Source organism: Falco naumanni, chromosome 11 (genome assembly GCF_017639655.2).
Source record: "Falco naumanni isolate bFalNau1 chromosome 11, bFalNau1.pat, whole genome shotgun sequence".
Taxonomy (NCBI): domain Eukaryota; kingdom Metazoa; phylum Chordata; class Aves; order Falconiformes; family Falconidae; genus Falco; species Falco naumanni.
The window spans coordinates 16,946,226-16,965,663 of record NC_054064.1 but is presented as its reverse complement, the minus strand read 5'-3'; the positions used below and the strand labels follow the sequence as shown (position 1 = coordinate 16,965,663).

The 19,438-nt window shown below is 40.2% G+C and overlaps 1 protein-coding gene across 3 annotated transcripts in view; it reads right to left on the bottom strand.

The window, feature by feature from the left end:
• Positions 1–503: 503 nt before the first annotated feature.
• TGFBR3 (transforming growth factor beta receptor 3) overlaps positions 504–19,438 on the bottom strand; it is a 121,379-nt gene continuing 102,444 nt past the window's right edge. For 2 of the 3 annotated variants that reach the window (XM_040610170.1, XM_040610171.1), the window contains exons 13-17: positions 17,952–18,251; positions 17,010–17,130; positions 12,904–12,939; positions 10,708–10,815; positions 504–4,291 (exon numbers count right to left, since the gene is read on the bottom strand). In XM_040610170.1, the coding sequence (XP_040466104.1) occupies positions 4,173–4,291; positions 10,708–10,815; positions 12,904–12,939; positions 17,010–17,130; positions 17,952–18,251 (684 nt within the window). In that variant the 3' untranslated portion in view covers positions 504–4,172. Of the gene's footprint in view, positions 4,292–9,507; positions 9,844–10,707; positions 10,816–12,903; positions 12,940–17,009; positions 17,131–17,951; positions 18,252–19,438 lie in introns of those variants that run through there. The other variant, XM_040610172.1, reaches the window with a different exon arrangement.

Genomic DNA, 19,438 nt, shown 5'->3' with positions numbered 1-19,438 from the left:
AAACTATCTGCTCTAGCACAGGAAGACCCTTCAGCAGTGAAAACACATCTCAGCCTTGCTCATGTGTCTCCAGTATACTTGCAGTCAAGGGTATAACAACCCAAAGGAGCTTTGCTGCGTCAGCCAGGGGACTAATAGCAGACCCTCAGACCTGACTGTGCTCAAGCCAGGCTTTGTGCAAGATGTGACGGAGCCTGTGTCTTGACATGCAACAACTTAATGCCTGCGGAATCAGGGCTTTGGACTTCAAATTAAAGCGAAGAACAGCTAACTAAATATATCCTGGTTTCTGCAAGAAGTCATGACACTGAGAAGCCAACGAAAACCAATGGGTAAAAGAACATAGAAAGGAAAAAAACGATGTGGTCACACAAAATCAAATCCTGCCTTAACACATACAATTCCTACTTAAGTTTATGGGACCTGAGGACACGGCAATGAGATGGAACTTATCTACTACTGTTGGCTCCGTACAACTTCAAATAAATGAATCATGGTATCAGTTATTAATAAATTGATATATACTTTATTATGCACAAGAGACTAAGATGACGTGACACTGTGGTTATCAAAACTGTACAACTATGCATTTCCACAAGTCTTTGAAATACTGAACATAATATGAAATACAAATGGGGTGTTCAGACTGGCCACAGGTATTAGCAAGTACATTTCTGCCATTCTTTGACTTAAAAAAAAATCACCTGGCATTTGGATCTTAAAGAAATGTGTTAGTTTATTCAAAAGTGAAAATACCGTATTTGGAACTGGCAGGAACATGGCAGCAAACATCTGATAACACTATGAACATCCCCATGAATGACAAACAACAACAGGGCAGAACAGTCACCTCACATGAAGGGCTGTCAGCACAACCAACAGTACAGTCTTCTTGTGAAGCATGAGGTAGATATACATAACAGACAGAATGGTACATACAGAAATGGTTAGAAAAGGGCAGGGGGAAGGTTACAATCATCAGCATCTACAGACATTTTGCAATATCGTTTCCATGTGGAAAATGCTACAACAATAGCCTAACACAGAAAGATCTGACTTCTTGAAACATGAATATAGTAATGTCCAAAACCAAATAGTGTAAAAGGTTTGAGTTAGTGACTAGATGACGCACGACACAGCGAGCAGTCTACTCTGGAGTTTAAGTACGTTACTAATAGCTTTTACAGACAGAAGGTGTCCCTTTTAAGCCCAATCCTCCTGTTATATAAGAAGTTCCTACGCAGTTGATTCCATCACACTGAAATTCACCACTGAGTCCATCCCTCTGCTGGGATAGAAGTGCCTCGCTGGCTTTCCACACCCTGCAGGTACCCGCTGTGTGAAATCCAGCCTGGCGAGACCAGGTCTGATGGAGGTGGGAACCAGTGGCTTTGCAGTTACGCACTCAGGAGCTTCCCACGCCACACAGAGAAACTTGCAGCAGAGACAAATGGCTGCTATGAAAGCAGAGCTTATAGGTGTATCAGCACTCCGAACTGCAGGCAGCTCAACAGCTGCTGGAAAACACTACACATTTTTGTAATAAAGCTATTAACTGGGAATTCCTGGGTTTGGTTCTCTCTTTCTCTATTGAAGCAGAAACGGCTGTTCCATCTGCTAAGTAATTCCATCTGCTAAGAAAATTACACTTTCAATAGACAATTACTTCAGATTGATTAAAATTTCTGAATTAAATAGCTGAGTACACCAAGTTCAGTTAATTCAAACTTATTTCAAAAACAAGTCAACAAATCAAATCTATGTTCTTTGATCTTTCTATATATTTGGTTTATCCAACGGTACATATAAATCTGTAAATTATTTTAAAATTAGAGTAAATTTTCAATAGAAAACATTGATAATGCAGCATGTTTCTCAAAAATATACAATTATCTATTTTACATAAAAGTTTTCAACCTGTCCATCCCACCAACTGAATCTAATACTTTCTACGAGAAACTACTTAATAAAACATCTGAGGAAGGAAAGGGTTAAAACAGGGAAAAGAATTTACAAAATACATAAATTTCACAGTAATTGAAATTAAACGTTTCATATAGAGTAACTTACATTTATCTAAAACATTTAAATATATCTTTATACAGAAATTTAATGTAGTAAAATATAGCTATGATTGAACTTAAAAGACTCTAGTCTTCTTTGAAGACATCTTTAAAGACTTTACACATAGAATATGCTTATACAATACATTCTGCTGAAGGTTAGGCAAAGCGCTTTCTTTTCAACCACACAGGTAGCACATTCATCCTCCTGACACCACATAACAGCCAACCCTGCATACCCTTGTACATGGGCATAACTACGCTTATGCAACAATCCTGTCGATGTTACCAGAACTAATTATTGGCCTGGTAACGTAGAACACACTTCATACGTATAACTCTACACACTTGACCATCTTGCATGGACTCTGAGAATAGCCACGACGTGTAGAGTTGAGCATGTGCTTGTACTAGCAAGGTCGAGGCGTGTAGTTACTCCTATGCACCAGTGTTTGCAGGATTTAGTAACAGATGTGATTTAAAGTGAGTAATATTCCACCTGATCCTGGGCACTTACATCTATTGCGTGTCTTGCATTTTGACCATCCTGGTATCAGCAAGGCACAAGTGTAGAATCAGCAAAAGAAATCTGCAGCTCAGACTTCAGAGCAGACTATCACTCTAGTGTAATGACTCTCCCTCTCCTCTTGCAGAACACAGGTAACCTTCGCTGAAATTAATGAAAGTTACTCATCTCATTTTTAAAGCAAAACAACACTCATTTTTCATCAAAGGAGAAGGATCAGTAGAACACATTACAATTACAAAGTGGCAACATAACAGTCAAGCAATTACACATTAAAAGTGTCTTTTTCTCTTTTCATTTGGCATCGATTGGAAGGTCAAGATACGGTAACAACACTACAAAACCCAACCTGTGACAATTAGTACCTTTCTGCCATGTCCATATTCTGACAGTACTTTGGGACTATCCAATTGCAATGTTCATGCGATAGTTTGACACAAACAACTGTACAAATATCTTAAGAGAACAGCTTCATTTTGATAGGCAGTATCCTGCACAAACAGGCTCTACTGTACATTCTTCGTGCCCTCAAGATCATCCCTTATTTCAAAGGGAATTTTTGCTAGCTCAAGGATTAGAACAAATCACCCGTTTTATCTCCTCTATCTACCTATTATACACTGAAGTGACAGTTGTTTTTTATTTTATATATATATAAGGTTTAGATATTTTATGTATGGAAGGAACACTGAGTTAATTTTCCAATAGTTAAAGTGGTAACTTAGGCTCTGTATACTTACGTATACATCTATTTGCATAAAGACATTGCCATTAAGGGTAAACACACATCTACGTTAGTGCACAAGACCATTAATCGTCTCCAACACTTGTGTGTGTGTCTGTATTTGATATATTAGATTAAAAAAAAATATCTCATTAAAGAGCTTTGGCCCAGAGGACAAGAAAGGGAATGTTAAAGTGTGCTTTCTCCAATTAGCAAATTAATGCATATTAAAACAAAAATACCTGGAAAACCTGAAGCTGCAAACACAATAGGAAAGCAAATGAGATGCTGTAGCTGTAAGCTTAACAAAAAAAAGGTCACTCAAATGTGGCTAAACATAGCTGAAGTAATAAAATGTTATTAACCAAAGAGATCTGACCTTGAGGCTTTCTTGCTTAGACAAATAGAAATTCTTTGACCTAAGATCATCTTTTTTCTTATCTTGTTGAATTCCCTTAATGAATACCTTGTGTCAATGAGAAGGTTTAGGGAAAGAAAAAAGTCATATAGACAAAGCAGCATTTTTCCAAACTGGCATAGATTTCACATTGAGGGCCCACAGACCCCTAGAACAGGTTGCAGTACTGTAAAATTAGTAGCTTTGTCACATGTAGCATAACATGCTATAGAAGATCCAACAGGCTGTGTTTATCCATGCATTGTGTGCACATATACACACTCACACACAGTGGCTTCCCCAAAAGAAAATCAGTCTTTTTTTTTTTTTTTTCCTGTAGAAAAATCCCTCCTCATTTTTTTCAAAAGCAACCAAACCAATCCTTCAAAAAGCTGATGTCTACACACAGTCCTTTGAACCGATGCACTCCTGTGTTGCTCCTCAGCTGTGCCCCCCCCCGAGTTAGGTTGCACTGCTGCTAGAACAGGGGGTGCTCTGCGTGCTGCCAATGCTGTGTGCTGCACTGCTGTTCTCTGAGGCCGGCGGGGACGTGGGGACCTGCTGCCTTCCTGCTGTTTCCCCTAAAGGGAGAGGGGGGAGAAAAAGTGGGGTTGGGAGAAGGGAAATTGAAAACGTTAGTTATCATAGTAAACAATAATCCGTTCCTTCCCACTATTCCTCTTCTGGTGGTTTGTATTTCCATGCAATTAGTATCTTGGGTGACAGACCTCAAACGGAGTACTGCTGAAAACGTTACTAGACTTTGGCACCTTAGCCTTGCTATGTACACAGGGAAAATAATACAGCTGTTTTCTTAAGCATTTTAAAAGCAGCTGATGGAAACTGCCAAGATAGACAATGTCCATCTTCTGTTGTCAGCTGTCACTCAAATGGGTCCTGTCACACGACTCAGACCACGTTATAGCTTTGCTGTTTCATGGAAAAAAGCCAATGAAATGTAGGCTTTTGTTTTAATGCCAGTTTATAGAGCAGCATATTCACTAAAAGTGGAGCTGAAGACAATGTTCTTCCATCAGCTGGATGCCACATAGCCTGAGACATGGCCAGTTTTCTTCGTGTAGAAAAAGAACAGGCTACCCTGCAAGCTTGACTTGATTTATACCAAATATAACAAGCAGGAAGTTCCCCTATAGCTACCACAGTATGTGTAGTGCATACCCTGTAGCGAGAACAAGTGTCACCATTTCTTATTAACTGTTTGCTGACAATAAATTAAAAGTCCTTTGTCATTTGGATTGCCAAATCAAGCACTAGGAGTTAAAGCTAGATTTATGGCTCCTGATAAAACCTAGATTTTTGTCGGCTCTCCTCACACCCCCTTCTGCACCTGTGGCTGTTCTCCTATGGAAAAAATCCAGTTCTCAACCAGCATGGAAGTAAAAAATCGCACCATTATGTGAATGCCCAAAAGATCATAACGAGGCCACGTAGGAAACCATAACTGTGGCAATTTTTAAGGTACGGTGCTCAGTTCTACGACCTTAGCAGTATTACAAAATAGTCTCTTCAAAACAGATAGCAAGATTAAGTTTATATAACGTGCACTGTAGCTGCCCCCTCCCTTGAGCTCATCTCTCAGGATGTGAACCTGTGATCTCAGCGCAGTAACACAGACAGACTGCTGCTGCCTGAGCTGCAGCCCGACCATGGCAGCCAGCACCAGCACCAGCACCGCTGCTTTCCCAGCAGAGGAGCAAGATGGAAACGTTTTGTCAGATCATGGGCAGGAAGGACTGGGAAAAATCTAAGGCTGGTACATCTCCTGGCTCATGAGTTTATAGTGACACGGATCCTCTGCTTTATGTTGCCTTGGGTTATCCAAAACTCGATGCCATAGGCCAGGTCTGCAGAGTCCAATTCTTCTTACTGCTCAGGATTTGGTAGAGCTCCTGTTCCTCAGTGATTGCTTCCATGACAGGTTGAAGGCTGGAGGCACAGCCTGCATCCAGAGGGTTACAGAGCAGGGACAGCCAGCTTCCTCCCGGAGGAACTGCTCTGGCAGGTCCCCATGCCCTGTGTGCTGCTGCCCAGCTGCCAGAGCCCTGAGCTTCTCGGAATGCGGCTGGGCTGGAGGAAGTCTGCCTTTAACACTTTGTGTCTTGGGCCAGAAAGTGTCCTTCTGCAGGCTGCTCAGCATTCAGAGGACTGCTACGGACAAGGGAGGCCTGAGGATTTCTCACAGCAGAGGCTGCAAGTGCTCTTTGTAAATGGAAACCAGCAGGTTTGCTGCTAGCTGGCTGCAGCCACAGCTGTAAGTGCACGTAGGGCCCCAGAATGCGCAGCTCTTGCCTTACACCCCACTGGTTTAGGAATGGGGAGGAAAGAAGGGATGGGACAGGACAGAAAAACAACAAACTACTAAACCACATCACCCAGGAGGCCAATGAGATGTTTAAAAAGAGGGTGAGGATCTTGCTCTTGAATTCAGCACTCAGTCCAGCATTTGCTCTTGTGAGCAGATTTTGATTCTGTTTTTTTCTCAGTGTAAGAAATAACTACGGAGCTCATCCACAAGCAGCAGTTTTCTGCTCATGTGCAGCAGGTCAGAATCTACCCCGTCACCCACAAATAAACTGAGTTTCAGCTCTAATTTGCATTAGAAATGGCTTTGCAACCCATCAGAATGAACTGTATGAAATCAATATCCGTGCCACCCTGCTGTAAAAGCTTTGGTGAGCCTCCTTTGGATGCCCTCCCTCCCGCCTTGCTCCCTTCTCCTCCAGTTGTTTGTGTACATGTCTTCCTTCCTTTTGTACTACGGGATATATTTATAAAGGCAGTGATAAGCAAACTCCCTTTCATGAAACCAAAACAAGCCAACACAAACACGAGAGCACGGCGAGCCCTGCGCCGGCAGCCAGAAGCCATGCAGCGGCTCTGCTGGGCTCCCCCGGCCGGGCCCCCGGCCCCCGCGCCCTCCCTTGCAGCTCTGTTACCCATTTTACAAACCACATGATTACACACGGCTTTGCGTCAGCCTCGGCATGTCAATACAATCTGTATGCATTTAACCATAAATTCATTTATAAGCTAAACACATGTTGTTTTTATTTAATGGCAAAGTGACAAGCACAGTGTCAGGGTCCCTGTGCGAGCCCAGCAGCTCGCTCTGCTCCTCCCAGCTCCTCTGGAAAGCGCCTTAAGAGGCACCTTCCCCTCCATTTGGGATGGGAGCCCCTTTCCCTCTGCTGTAATACCACTGCCTCGGCAGCACCTCATCTCTAAAGCACGATCAGCAGCTCTGAGACACCACAATCGCTTGCTGAACAACGACAAATTCTCCATGTCCTCAAGGAAAAAAGATCCAAATCACGGTGATGTTATGAAACACAGTCTAGCAACTGCATCTGGGCTGGCTGATTTTTCCTGCGTTTTATTACCTCGACACCTAGCTAATCTGTAGCAAAGGTTTTTTAAAGAATATTCACGAAAAGGACATAAAGAAATGTATCACTGAAGAGGCATTCCCCATCTGTCTTTTTCATGTAAACAGCTTCATGTATCTCATGTTAGTGAACCAGAACTACTCAAAATGGACATGTCTCATCTATTGACAGTAAACAAGCTTTTACCCATCTGAATGCAACAACATGCACTTTATTATTCACACTTAGGAAAGCTGCCAGCTGTACTCCCTGTCCAGGAAGTCTGAATGTTTGCTTTTCTATCTCCATTTGCCAAATATAATTGGTTGCTATGTCAGTTTATTTTAAATCAGATCCCATAAAAAGGGAGAAGTGGGGGAGGAGGGACGCTTTTAACTTCTCAGATTTTGGAACATTTTATCCTCTTAACTTGCAACACTGCCTGGAGAAGGAAAGCACGTTTTCTAAGAGAATGAAGCCACCGACGCTTGCTGTAATACAGTTTACTTGGTTTAGCAGTCTCATTAACTAATTGCCACTTGTGCATGTCCCTTCCCAAACACAGTCAATTATCCCTATTAAGACAGACATTACCTTGATAGGTATTTTTATATGGTTAAATTTTGAAGGGTTTCTGCATCCATGCACACTGCAAAACTGCTTCTTCACAAGACACCCAGGTAATTGGTTTAATTGCGTTAATTGTGGCAAATCTCTGCTACTTTTGCCTTTGTTCTTGGGTTCTCTCCCAGCAGGACCAACATCACTGTGGAAAGATTTCAGCCACCTTTCATGTCCTTTAACTGGCTGGAGAAAGGATCAAAAGTACAGAGTCCTTTTGCAGAAGCCAGCTAAAGTATCTCCTCTGTTGCTATAATCCTATCTACCCCTCTCTCTTTCCTTACTACCTGTGTATCTTAGAACATCTGTACTCCATGTTGAATTGTTGCAGAGAATCTAGAGCATTCTAAGGCATAATTTTGATGTTTTGGCAGAAATTTTTCATGGCTGCAATCAACAAAAGCCCTACATGAAAAAAACTCAACACAACAATCCTTGCTCAGTATTTGGAGATGACATTCTGCTTATTTTGTAGTTCTTTTCTGCTACCAATTGTTTGAGGTTTTAATGTTACCAGCCTATCAAAAGGAACAGAAGAGCTCATTCATGTAAAGCCGCCTTCAAGCTAGAATGAGTCTGCCAATAGAGACCTACTGATAAAAGTGTATTGGCAAATCTTCTTTACTACTGGCAAAAAGGTGGCCTTTAGCTGTACTGCATAGAGCACTACGGCAACAAAGATACCTTACTTCACACATCCCAAGTTGCCATTCTCCATCAGCAGTAACTTTTGACAATGCTCTTGATTATCACCAAAAGGCAGTTTTAGAGTGATCTTGTATTTTCCAACCTTTGGTCTAAATCATGTGTTCAAACCCCAGTTCTACTTATAACCAAAGATGAGATTTCAGAACACAATTCAGCAATGCATTAATTATCTAATGGCAAAAAAACAGCCACTCTGTAGATGAAATCTAGATTATCTCTTTTTTTGCCTCATTTTAACAAAAGTCTGCAGCCAGCTGTTTTCACTGCAGCTGGATTATCTTGTCTGCCACAGAGTTGTCCTCTAAGAGACTGTGCTTACCAGAGCCTTCACTGCAGTCTGATGCAAGTTGTGCTTTGCAGATACAAGATAATATGCGCAGAAAAATAACGTGCACAGGAACAGTGGTTCACTTTCACAATCCTTTGAAAATCTGAACCAGATAACTTCCTAGATATTTTTTTATCATTTCTGTGATTCTCTGATCTGATGAGTCACAACATCCCCTTCCTTTCTTCTCATTTATTACTTTTTGCATGGCCTTTTTTTCCACTTATTCTCATCTCTCAAACACAAAACCATAGCAGCTGCCCTCTCCACTATTTGTATATGGTCTCTGTGACTGATAGAATTTGTTAACGTTATTCTTTTAATGGGATTGGTCCAAGTCCTGTTGTTGCTGAGGGATTTATTGTGTTGGCTTCCCAGTGTTCCTTGACTACTGACACACAACGTGTCTATAGATGGTTCTGTATAAGAACAGAGATTGAACTTCCACAAACGCAGGGCCAGTGGTATTAATTTAACAATTGTTTTAATTTCTTGTTGACAAATGCTACCTGTTTGGAAATTACCTTCTTAGCTTATACATTTACTCGTTGAAAATTAACGTACTTTTCTTCCACAATGTTTCAGTAGTATATGAGGCAGAATTATACTATTTATACATATTATCACAACCTTTAAATGTTCCACATCAGCCTCAATTCCAAACAAGCTTCATACACAGCTGATGCATTGAGAAGTATTAGAATTGCTTATACAAAGTTGTTATACTGCCAACTGAAAAAAACCCCACAGTTGGTTGTTGGTTTTTTTGGTGTGTTTTTTTTTTTTTCCAAATTAGCCTAAACTCCTGGGTCATAATATTTACAGAAGCTCTGACCCAACAGGGCAGGATTCTCACTCCTAAATAGCTTCCGTAAGGTTTTAGATGCCAAAAAAAAACCCTGCAGTGGGCTATGGGAGAACTCCAGTGCTCCAGAGCTGCAAAGGTTTGCAGTAATTGACCTCACATTCTCCCCACCTCCCAGAGACCTTGGCAGGGTCTTCCGAGGTCAAAAGTGGAAGTAGCTGGGAGTCCAGTATGCTGTAAGGATCTTGAGATACCCCATAATCCACAGGCAGCCAAGGTCAGATGCTGCAAATCAAGGCCCCATCAGTGTCCAGTCTTTGTACCACCTTGCAGATTACATGGAACACAGAGTGCCCCAAACTCCCTCTTCTTGCAATACAGTACTTTATTTCTGCTAACTTAGTGTGGAAAAAAATTCTGAGGAGATACTGAAAAATTATCTATGTATGAAGGCTGCACCAATTCCAGTACATTCCTGGTTATTTGGTTGGACACAATTACTTGAGATGACATGTGATTTCTACCAATTTAACGTAACAGTTGAAGAATGAAGGAACAAATAATTGGGGCAAAACTTCTGTGCAATCACGGCCCAAGAAACATTTTCAAGTCTAGTTATATTCAGAATATGTCTATGTAAATAAAGCATTCTCTTAGCCATTTGGCCCACTGCTTGTACCGATCACATCACATTCCCAGTCCCATCAGCCTAATTTGGTAGCTGCAAAATTTTTTGAAAAAGGAGTATGGGAACTGGAAGATATCCATTAACAGAAATGTTACCTAAATTTTAAATACAGAGATGCTACTAATGATAACGCACAAGCCAGGAATACTCAGTTTTACTCATGCCCCATGTGAGCTTTCAAGTTTGCGTTTAAAATTATTTTAGCAAATTTTACATCATATTCATAATGCATAACACCTCCCTTTAGGGAAGGGTGGGTATCAATCTGCTGATATGCACCAACAGGCTTACGGGAGGAGCTGCTGGAAAACACCTTAGTAAGAACAGAAAGCAAGAAAAGAAATCCAGAATAGCCATTGCTGGCCCCATTTCCCTTTCCTTCCACCTTGCAAGAGTTCAGACCACACCGCATTTCCTGCGGCATGATCTGCACCGAGATCTGTAAGAGCCCCCATACCTACCTGTGCGGGAGTAGATGAACCAAAGCGCTCCTGTTAGCAGTGCTCCAATTACAAATGCTGCAAAAGCGATGCCCACCACAGTCAGTGTGTCCAGTCCATAGAACACAGCTGCAAAAGTAAAAACACATAATAAGGACTTATTTTCTGTGGCAAACGCTGTTTTATAAAAATTCACCCTTACACTTTCATGGAAAATTGTTTTAAAATTTCATAGTTAGTTAAGCACCATTTTAAGGAACAGGCTAGCAGATTTGCATCAAGGAAATAGAAGTGATGCTTTCAGAGACTGGCTTCAGTTCAACCAACTGTTCCACATCACAAAGCAAAACCCCAGCTCAGTACACCCAAATCTGGAAAATGTTGCAAAAATTAAGCATTTTCTGTTTGCTGTTAATGACTAGCTTTCAACTAAATAACCATTTATCTTAAAAACGTGTTTTAAAAAGGCTGAGATTTTTGGCAAAAGATGCTTTTCATTTAAATGCCCTGACATTCAAGCAAACTTTCCCCTACATCTCCTGCAAGTCCAGTCTGAAATCTAGGTGGAGAACGGAACTGCTGTTAAGAGGGAAGAGATGCCAGCAAAAAGTCAGCGAAAACATAAATAGAAACAATTGTTTTTCACATTTGGCAATGCTTTCAATAACTGAAATTAATTCCAGAACACAAAAATAGAAACACACACACACACAAATCACTTTCTAGGGGAGAGGCCCTTCTGCAGTACCATTTCAAGGGTAACAGCATCTGGTTTCCTGGATGTGTTGCCCCCCCCAATGTTAACCATCCAAACAGAAACTTTCAGCTTTTGTGGTTTTATTTTTGGTGATTAGAAATTATCTATTTTTTTTTTTTTTTAAATTATCGCTCTTTTAGCAATCACTTGGGGAAATTTCTTCTCACAGAATTGATTTCTGGTTTCAGTATTTTTAATGTTTCCCAGTACACAAAATGGCTTAGGCCAGTGAATAATATTTTACTGACTAAGCTGGCCAGGAAATGAGCTGACTGGATCTTCTCAGTAGTATCCTTCAGTGGAATTTCAGTTCTCAAAACACAAACAACACCCTCACTTTACACGTTCCTGCATCCAACAGATGTCCCTACAGACATCCTCCAGCCCAGCAGCTCCTGAGATCATTGGGGCCATTCCCCTCTTCCCCTTTTGACAAACGTCTTCTCCAGCAGGTCCTGTTGGCAAGGGCCTTCAGGATGCATTTCTGGGTGTCTGCGACCAAGTCTGCACATGTAACACCTGACAGTTAATTACTTAGAAGACTTTTCTCCCATTTCTTCTATAAGACTATTTTTGACTCCTTTGGCCACATCTGGTCATTTTAAATGCGAACAGAAAAGACTCTCCTAAACACAACTGTTTTTTCCACAAGGCACCAGCAGTCAGTATTCTCTCCTCTTCGGAGGAAATTTAATGGAGAGGTGAAAGTCACATGGAGGCTGAAGTGGCAGGAGCAATTTCTCATTCCCCTTCCTATTTTGAGTAAATTTAGTCCCAAAGACATAAGGACAGGAACAGAGGAAAAAGTGTTCTTTGCACTTCCTCTTCTAATCTTCCCTTTTCTCCATTCGTTCCTGGTTTTGGCTACAGATCACCTTCACTCTCCTGTTTATTATTGTCTTCTAGTGCCGTTTCTCTCATTTTCTTCTCTTCCTGGGTCAGTAATTGATCCTGCTTAATTCACTACACCCAGACAACAGAAAGAACAAATAAATTAATCCATATCAAGCGATCTCATCTACAGCATGACCTATAACTGCTGGTGCCAGAGTAACCGGGGACGTGGTCAGCTGCAGTGCAGGGTAGGAGTGAGGCTTGGAGTAGGACACAGGAGCTCCAGAAGATGCCATTGCTGTTGAAACCCCGGTACTGGGAAGCAGTGGCCTCAGCAAAGAAGAGGGAAATAACATACACACATCAGCAAATGAACTTGCTAAGACAGGCTTTCAGTGGTGCCTTCCTAAGTTTGATTTTCACATACACGAAAGGTCACAGCCCATCCCTCTAAATGCTGATAGGAATCTCTCAATCAGCAGTAGAGTCAGAATTTGTTCTGTCCCAGAATTTAACACACATACACACACACACTCTGAAAGCTTGAAGATAATTTGTCTAGAAAGTATTAGATCAATGAGGAAAAAGTTTAAGGCTTAAAAGAGATTGGTTGAAGAGTTACTTACGTTGCTGTCTCACATTTGGCTTTGGAAAGGAAGGATCTAATTTAAAAAAAAACACAACCAAAACCACAAACCATTAATCAGAGTTCCACATAAAGCCTACAAACTATGCAAGCAACCTTCAGTATCTGATCTGACAGAAAGATATTAATCGCAATTTTTTCAAACTAGGAACTTCAGGAAAACAAGCCTGAATTCAGTAACTTTGCTCAGCTCAGAAAAATCCTATTTGTATATTGATCATTCCTCAGGGGAACATATCTACAGTATAGTTCATGCATCATATATGTTGCTGGCAAGTACACTGCAACCTTTCCCACCCAGATGTTATCAGGTCGGATTCACAGTAACTCTGGTTATCCCTATGCGGAGCTCTTAAAGAGCACAGACTGCAAAGGCTGTTTTAAGGTGATTACATTCATCTGACTACTCATTAATCACAAACATGAGATACCAGCATGCTAAATCACGCCCCCCCCCCCAAAAAAAAAAAAAAAAAGTTAAAATTTCACTGCTATTACCTCTAAAGAAAAGTCAGTATTAGGGCATGATACACACTGCTTTGTCCAAATTGCATGAACATGTGTTGATTTACACATTTTCCTCAGTCCTGTTTGGTATTCTGTCTTGGAAGTTGAGTGGGTTTTTTTGTTTTGTTTTGTTTGTTAATTATATATCAGCAATAAAAGATCATAGCTATGATATCATAGCTATTATATCAAAGCTATTATTCTTGGCAACAACATCAAATATCAGCATCATTATCAGCATGTAACAGAAAGAGACAAGTAAACATATGTTAAAAAATGAAGAATTTTCCCTTCTTTTGCTTAACCGCCTTCTCTTATCTTTCTCCAAGAATGCCACCTCAAGCAGAAGAGCCAGAGATTTTGGCTTCAGACCCAAGAACCTGTTTGATTAGCTGCAATTTGATTCTGAATTGCCCAGTAACCTAGGGATCTCATTCAAATTCTGGCATCTCTGTGTGTTCAGTGCAACAGTTGTAAAGGGATTTGATAAGACAGTGTCCCATCCCAATACTTGGTTTTGTATCTTTAGCAACTAAAAGAAAAGGTTCATTGCCACATAAACACGGCAGCTCAAAAATACTGAAAAAGTATACTTATTTATTTAAAGCATTCTTAAACCAAGAATATGCTTCTAACTTCTAAAACCCAAATGGCAGCACTAAACTGCCAGCCATATCCTATAAGATCATTAGGCTCTGAGACGCACGCATCTACAATATCCAAAAAAGCATTCTATTTTTGAACTGCATTATTGTCACTTGCTTTAACGCACTAGTGTCCCTTTCAGATCACTCCTGACAGGACGGTAGGAAACAGGTGGAACAGTAACAGGAAACAGGTGAGAACATAGAAGGGTGTGTGTGTGTGTGTGTGCATGCCCAAACAAGCTGGGAAGTCATCAAGCACACGGAACAGCAAAAGCGTAACTGATTTGTGAGGAGGGCTGGACAGAAACCAAGGAACACTGAACAGTACAAACATGGGTAAGGGCACTATCAGATTGTCCAAACACTCCACTAGCATATCCCAAGTGCCAAGAAAAAGCCTTCTCAGTTGAGGGGAGAATGAATTTTTCATGCTTGTTCTGTCATTGGCTTCCCTACCAAGGGAATATAAAGTCTGCTAATTAATGATAGGCTGTGTAGCCCATTATCAGTTCCCCCCAGTCATCCAGTTCTTACATGTATTTTAATGTGGTTTCCTCAGAGCAACACAGAAGCAGTAGGAATCCTCAAGGCCCAGGAAAAACATCCAATTTAGAAGCATCAGCAGCCAGCCTTTAGAAATCATCATGATTTTCTATATCTTTGTAGGATAGAGGCACTTGTTAGCTGCTCACATGATCTCCTTTCTATGACCTGTCTCCTTTTGCTGTAGAAAGAGTAATCTAAAGACTCCACAACCTGAACAATTACATTGGTACCTCATTTTAAGAGCAGAACCTTTATTTCCTGGCACCTAAATGACCATCCATATGCTCTTCGTTGAAGTGGGGGAAAGCATGTGTGTGAAATGCAGGCATGCAAAGGGAAAGAACGTAGCACGGAGTCAGGTTTTAGACACTTCCATTGGGATCTACTGCAATACTGTAAGCAACTGAGCTTGTAAATAACTAACAAAATTAGGAGGGGAGAAAGTTATTCTCATTTAGATATACAGTTGTGATTTCTACTACAGTCAATGACAGTCATAAGCTTATGTCTGAAGAAAAAAGACAACAACTGTGCAATGACCAGTTTGCTCTGACTTTTGAAGTGTCAAGCACATTACTTCTACATTTGGCTTGGAGAGGCAGATCTGATAGTAGTAACTCACATAGTATGGTTTACAACAATGAAAGCTGGCCTGTTCACATGAAAGAAACTGAAGAACACCAGCCCTGAGATGTAAATTCTCCTGTTCAGTAATGCAATATAATTTCTTCTCCAAATCTTACGTTCGCGTATTGGCCAACAACAGCATTTGGCTTTTAGAACGGAGTTGCTTGATTCACTGCAGAACAGCCACATACCAACAAAGCCACGCTGTTAATGTGCCACTTTGTATCATGTCTGAAAGCTGTGATATGCTGCGGAGACTTCCACCAAACATCCCACAATTAGACTAAATCACCCACAATGCAACAAGATACTCTATCACACTGTTGTCTTGTAACTAATCTTTATAAATTTAGCTCATCTTTGCACACTAAGACCTTGTGCCTCTGACAAAGACAACATTCTGAGTGCAGTGCGAGACGGGAGCTGCGCACAATGCTCCACACATCGGAAGGGCAAGAGCTCAGAGTACAAGTCTGTTTATTGAAAGCTGAACTTAGTTGTAGGATTTACTCATACCCAATCGAATAACCACCACAAAAAAAAAATATCAGAAATTTGCAAAAAGAAAGAGTGCAGAATCAGGCCCAAAGCACTTTTAATTTACCACACTGATAGCTGAAATACTTGCCTTTAATTCATAGCAGACTTGATTTGTATTAATAAATTTGTAAAAAAACCCAAAACCTAACCATGAGCTGACTTGCAGAGTTAAATAGACACAGTTGTTGCATATGTCCCCTGGCAATGCTGTATGATACTTCAGATTGTTCGGAGACTAAAAAGCATGCAGTGTACAACAGAGGTTAAAGGACTTCTGATCCCAATCCTTTTGACACTCCCCAAAAAGCATTCCAAAGGTCAAACAGCCTTTGGACACAATTGGAAAATTTTGACGTGCACATGAAGCCTCTGAAGCTTCTGACTGAACTCCCATGCTAACAGAAAAAGAAAAGATAATGCACATGCATTTTCTGCTATGGATGCATAAAAAAATGACTGATGCTGTTGTCAGAGGGATTCACTAAGAAAAACTTTCAAATTAAATGAAGCTTTGAAAACAGTTCCTATTTCCCATCACTCACAGGGCATATTCTTAAGCTCAAGTATAGTCTCATCATGCTGTTTGGCATTATCTCACAGTGCTCTTCAACCTTTCCAACTCCTTCAACCAGTTACTAGCCACACTCATGTTTTTTTCCACAAAGACTACATAATCAAATAAGCCCCACCAAAGTGGAACTAAAATACTTTTGTGTAGCTCATACTTTGCTCTTAATAGTTTAACAGTCTCTCTCCAGTGGCCATCCCTTTGCTTTACAAACTTATCAGGCTTTACTGTCCTCAATACTTGTAATTCCATTGTTGTTATTCTTAAATACATATTTACAACTGCAATAAAGAAATGATACAGCAGGGAGCAGAGCACTGCCTTTGATCTCTGGGCAACAAGAAGTTGCTGCAAGAGCTACTGCTATATTCACATTTCTGAAACCCCTATTTTTGTGTAGTATGGTATCCCTGTCTCAATGCCTGGCAAAACCACATGTCCAGAGATCAATGAAGACAGTTAAAAACAGGTAATGAACTGCCATGATGATTGCTGCCAGGGAAATGTCTAAACAAACATCATCTTACATAACACAGTATCACCACAAGATTATACAATGCCACATACTTGGAGTCCTCCATTTCAAGTGGCTGTATGCTACACAATATAATACATTGAGCTTGAGCTGTTGAATAAAGCTATTTTTCCTACCTTCTGCTTTTCCTTCATGTGTTACTACAACAAGGGGCTTGGTGAAGGTTTTCTTGTTGTGCATCATAGCCAAGATCATATCCACATTGAGAGAGGTGCAAGCTTCATCAGGAGAAATACACTGCAAGTGGAAAAGGCAGTGTGTAAGGTCGGATAGTCACCTGTCTGCCAGGACAGCTGTACCAGCTACACAGTTGTCTCATTATCAGTTTTATCTATATTCTTTACCAGAAACAGAGGAGAACCTCCAAACAATCCCCATGTAATCTACTCGGAAATGCAATCCATCGCTGTGCTTCAGGATGCAACCTTTGCCTGCATTAAGGATTCTCTAACCTTTATAAAGTGTTACTATTGTATTTAAATGGTTTTTAAAAATCTGGTAGCCAAAACTGTAGCCACCAACACGTGTTGATCAACAATGACAAAGTATCTTAAAAAAGCAACAACAACATTTTAAGGGGTTTGTACATAAATGCAAAAGTAAAAATAAATTCCAAATTCTTAGAACACATTCTTTAACTTACAGCCATTTCCATTATTTATAAAGCAAAATTTGGCCATTCTCTTTCGTAACAATCAGACTGCAATATTATCTGATATTATGCATGTCTTTGGAAATTAAAGCTAACATTGTTTGCACTTTGGATATAGATGTGATATGGATATCAAAGATAAATCTGAACCATTTGCATAATAAAAAGCAGTTTCTATTTATCCCATATAACCACCTGATGAAATTTAAACACAAACTGTAGATTATGCAGTCAAAATGCACATCATCATAACGCTTATCTATTAAAATCTTGAGCCTAGAGATAGCATGTTCATTACATCAATTCCACAGAAAACCATTTATTCTCTTCAAAGTTCAGGTGAAAATATACCTTATTAAATATACCTATATTAAATCAGAAGTTTAGACTTTCATAAATTACTGACCTTTGGCAGTCCTTGAGTATCTTTGTCTTTATTTGTACACAAAGTCAGCTCACAGTGAAGAAAGAGCAGTGAGATGTTGAACATAGGTTTAAACACAAAGCTAAATCTTTTTTTGTCCTTTTGTGCATATGGTATTGGAAAGTTCACCTTCTCAATGCTGTAGAATTTAACAGATTCATCTTTAGGACAAATGTTTTCTATAATGGTGTAGTCAGACATTCTATCTGGATTTGAAAACGGGGAAACAAAGCATGTTTGAATGGCAAAGCCCAAGGATCTGTCAGCTTTAGTCACAGACACCTGCATCAAAAAGAAAGAGACAGTAAGATCTCAGAAATGACATTTTTAGTTCACATTTCATTAACATTTTCAACAATTTTTTAAGCACTTTTCCAGTGCCACTTCCAATCTGAACATTTAGCCTTCAAAATGCATAAGTGTAGACTGTCAAACAGGGCGACAGAAAATCTGTGGTTTCAAAACCAGCGGCTGTTTAATAGTATAACCGTGCACAAATACAATCCCTTATCTTTCAGAAAGCGGATGAAAAACCCAGCCCGTATCAGACACGCCGTGAATGACTGTGACTGCCACCTGAGATGGCACTGCCTCCCTCAGACACACAGACTGCAACAGAGCCATAGGGAAGTAAATTACTAATTCCCTGTCTTTGTATCTGTTTAAAACTTTAATGAAAAAGAAAAAAGGTAAAAGCAACAGTCACAACAGAGAACCCACCCCCAGCCAGGAGAGGAATGCAGAGGCAGAGAGGAGGTCATGGTCTGATGTGTGGGTGGCATTCCTGGACTGGGGGGTAGGGAAGCCTCCTAAAAAGCCATGATTTCTTAAGAAATGATCCTTTTAGTTTATTGTAAGTCTGAAATTCATACTCTTTTATGAAAAATAATTAAGACTGCAAACTTCCAGGGCACTGATGTCGTTCAGCTGGAATGCAGACAACAAATGCTACAGAGTAATTAGGAAAAAATAAATTAATGGAATTTGTAACAAATGAAGCATGTTGCTCTTAATAAACAACAGAAGTGTTGTGCCTAACTGTTAATACTGCCTGACGAAAAGAGTTCCACAAGAAAATTTTGTTCTCCTTCATGTGCATTATACATGTACCTAATCCATATGTGCTGCTGCATGTATATTTAAGGAACAGCCTACCAAATTTTCCTGCGATCTGTACAGAAATTTTCAGATGCTATGAGTTGTACAAATACAGACATTTTGCATTTTTTGCCTCCCTTAAGTGAGCAGCAATCAAATTAGAGATGAAGGGATGTGCTGAAGCATCTAAGCAAGAAAGACTGTCTTCTAAAAAGAACAGAAATAAAGACTGATGAATGAAAGTCAAGCCGCAGATACTGACAGGTAAACGAGCTGATAGTCTAAACTAGTTAAAAAAAACAGATTATGGCAAGAAGAACAGGTATACTACAGTATCATGAAACACTGGCAGGTAAACAAAAGGATGAATG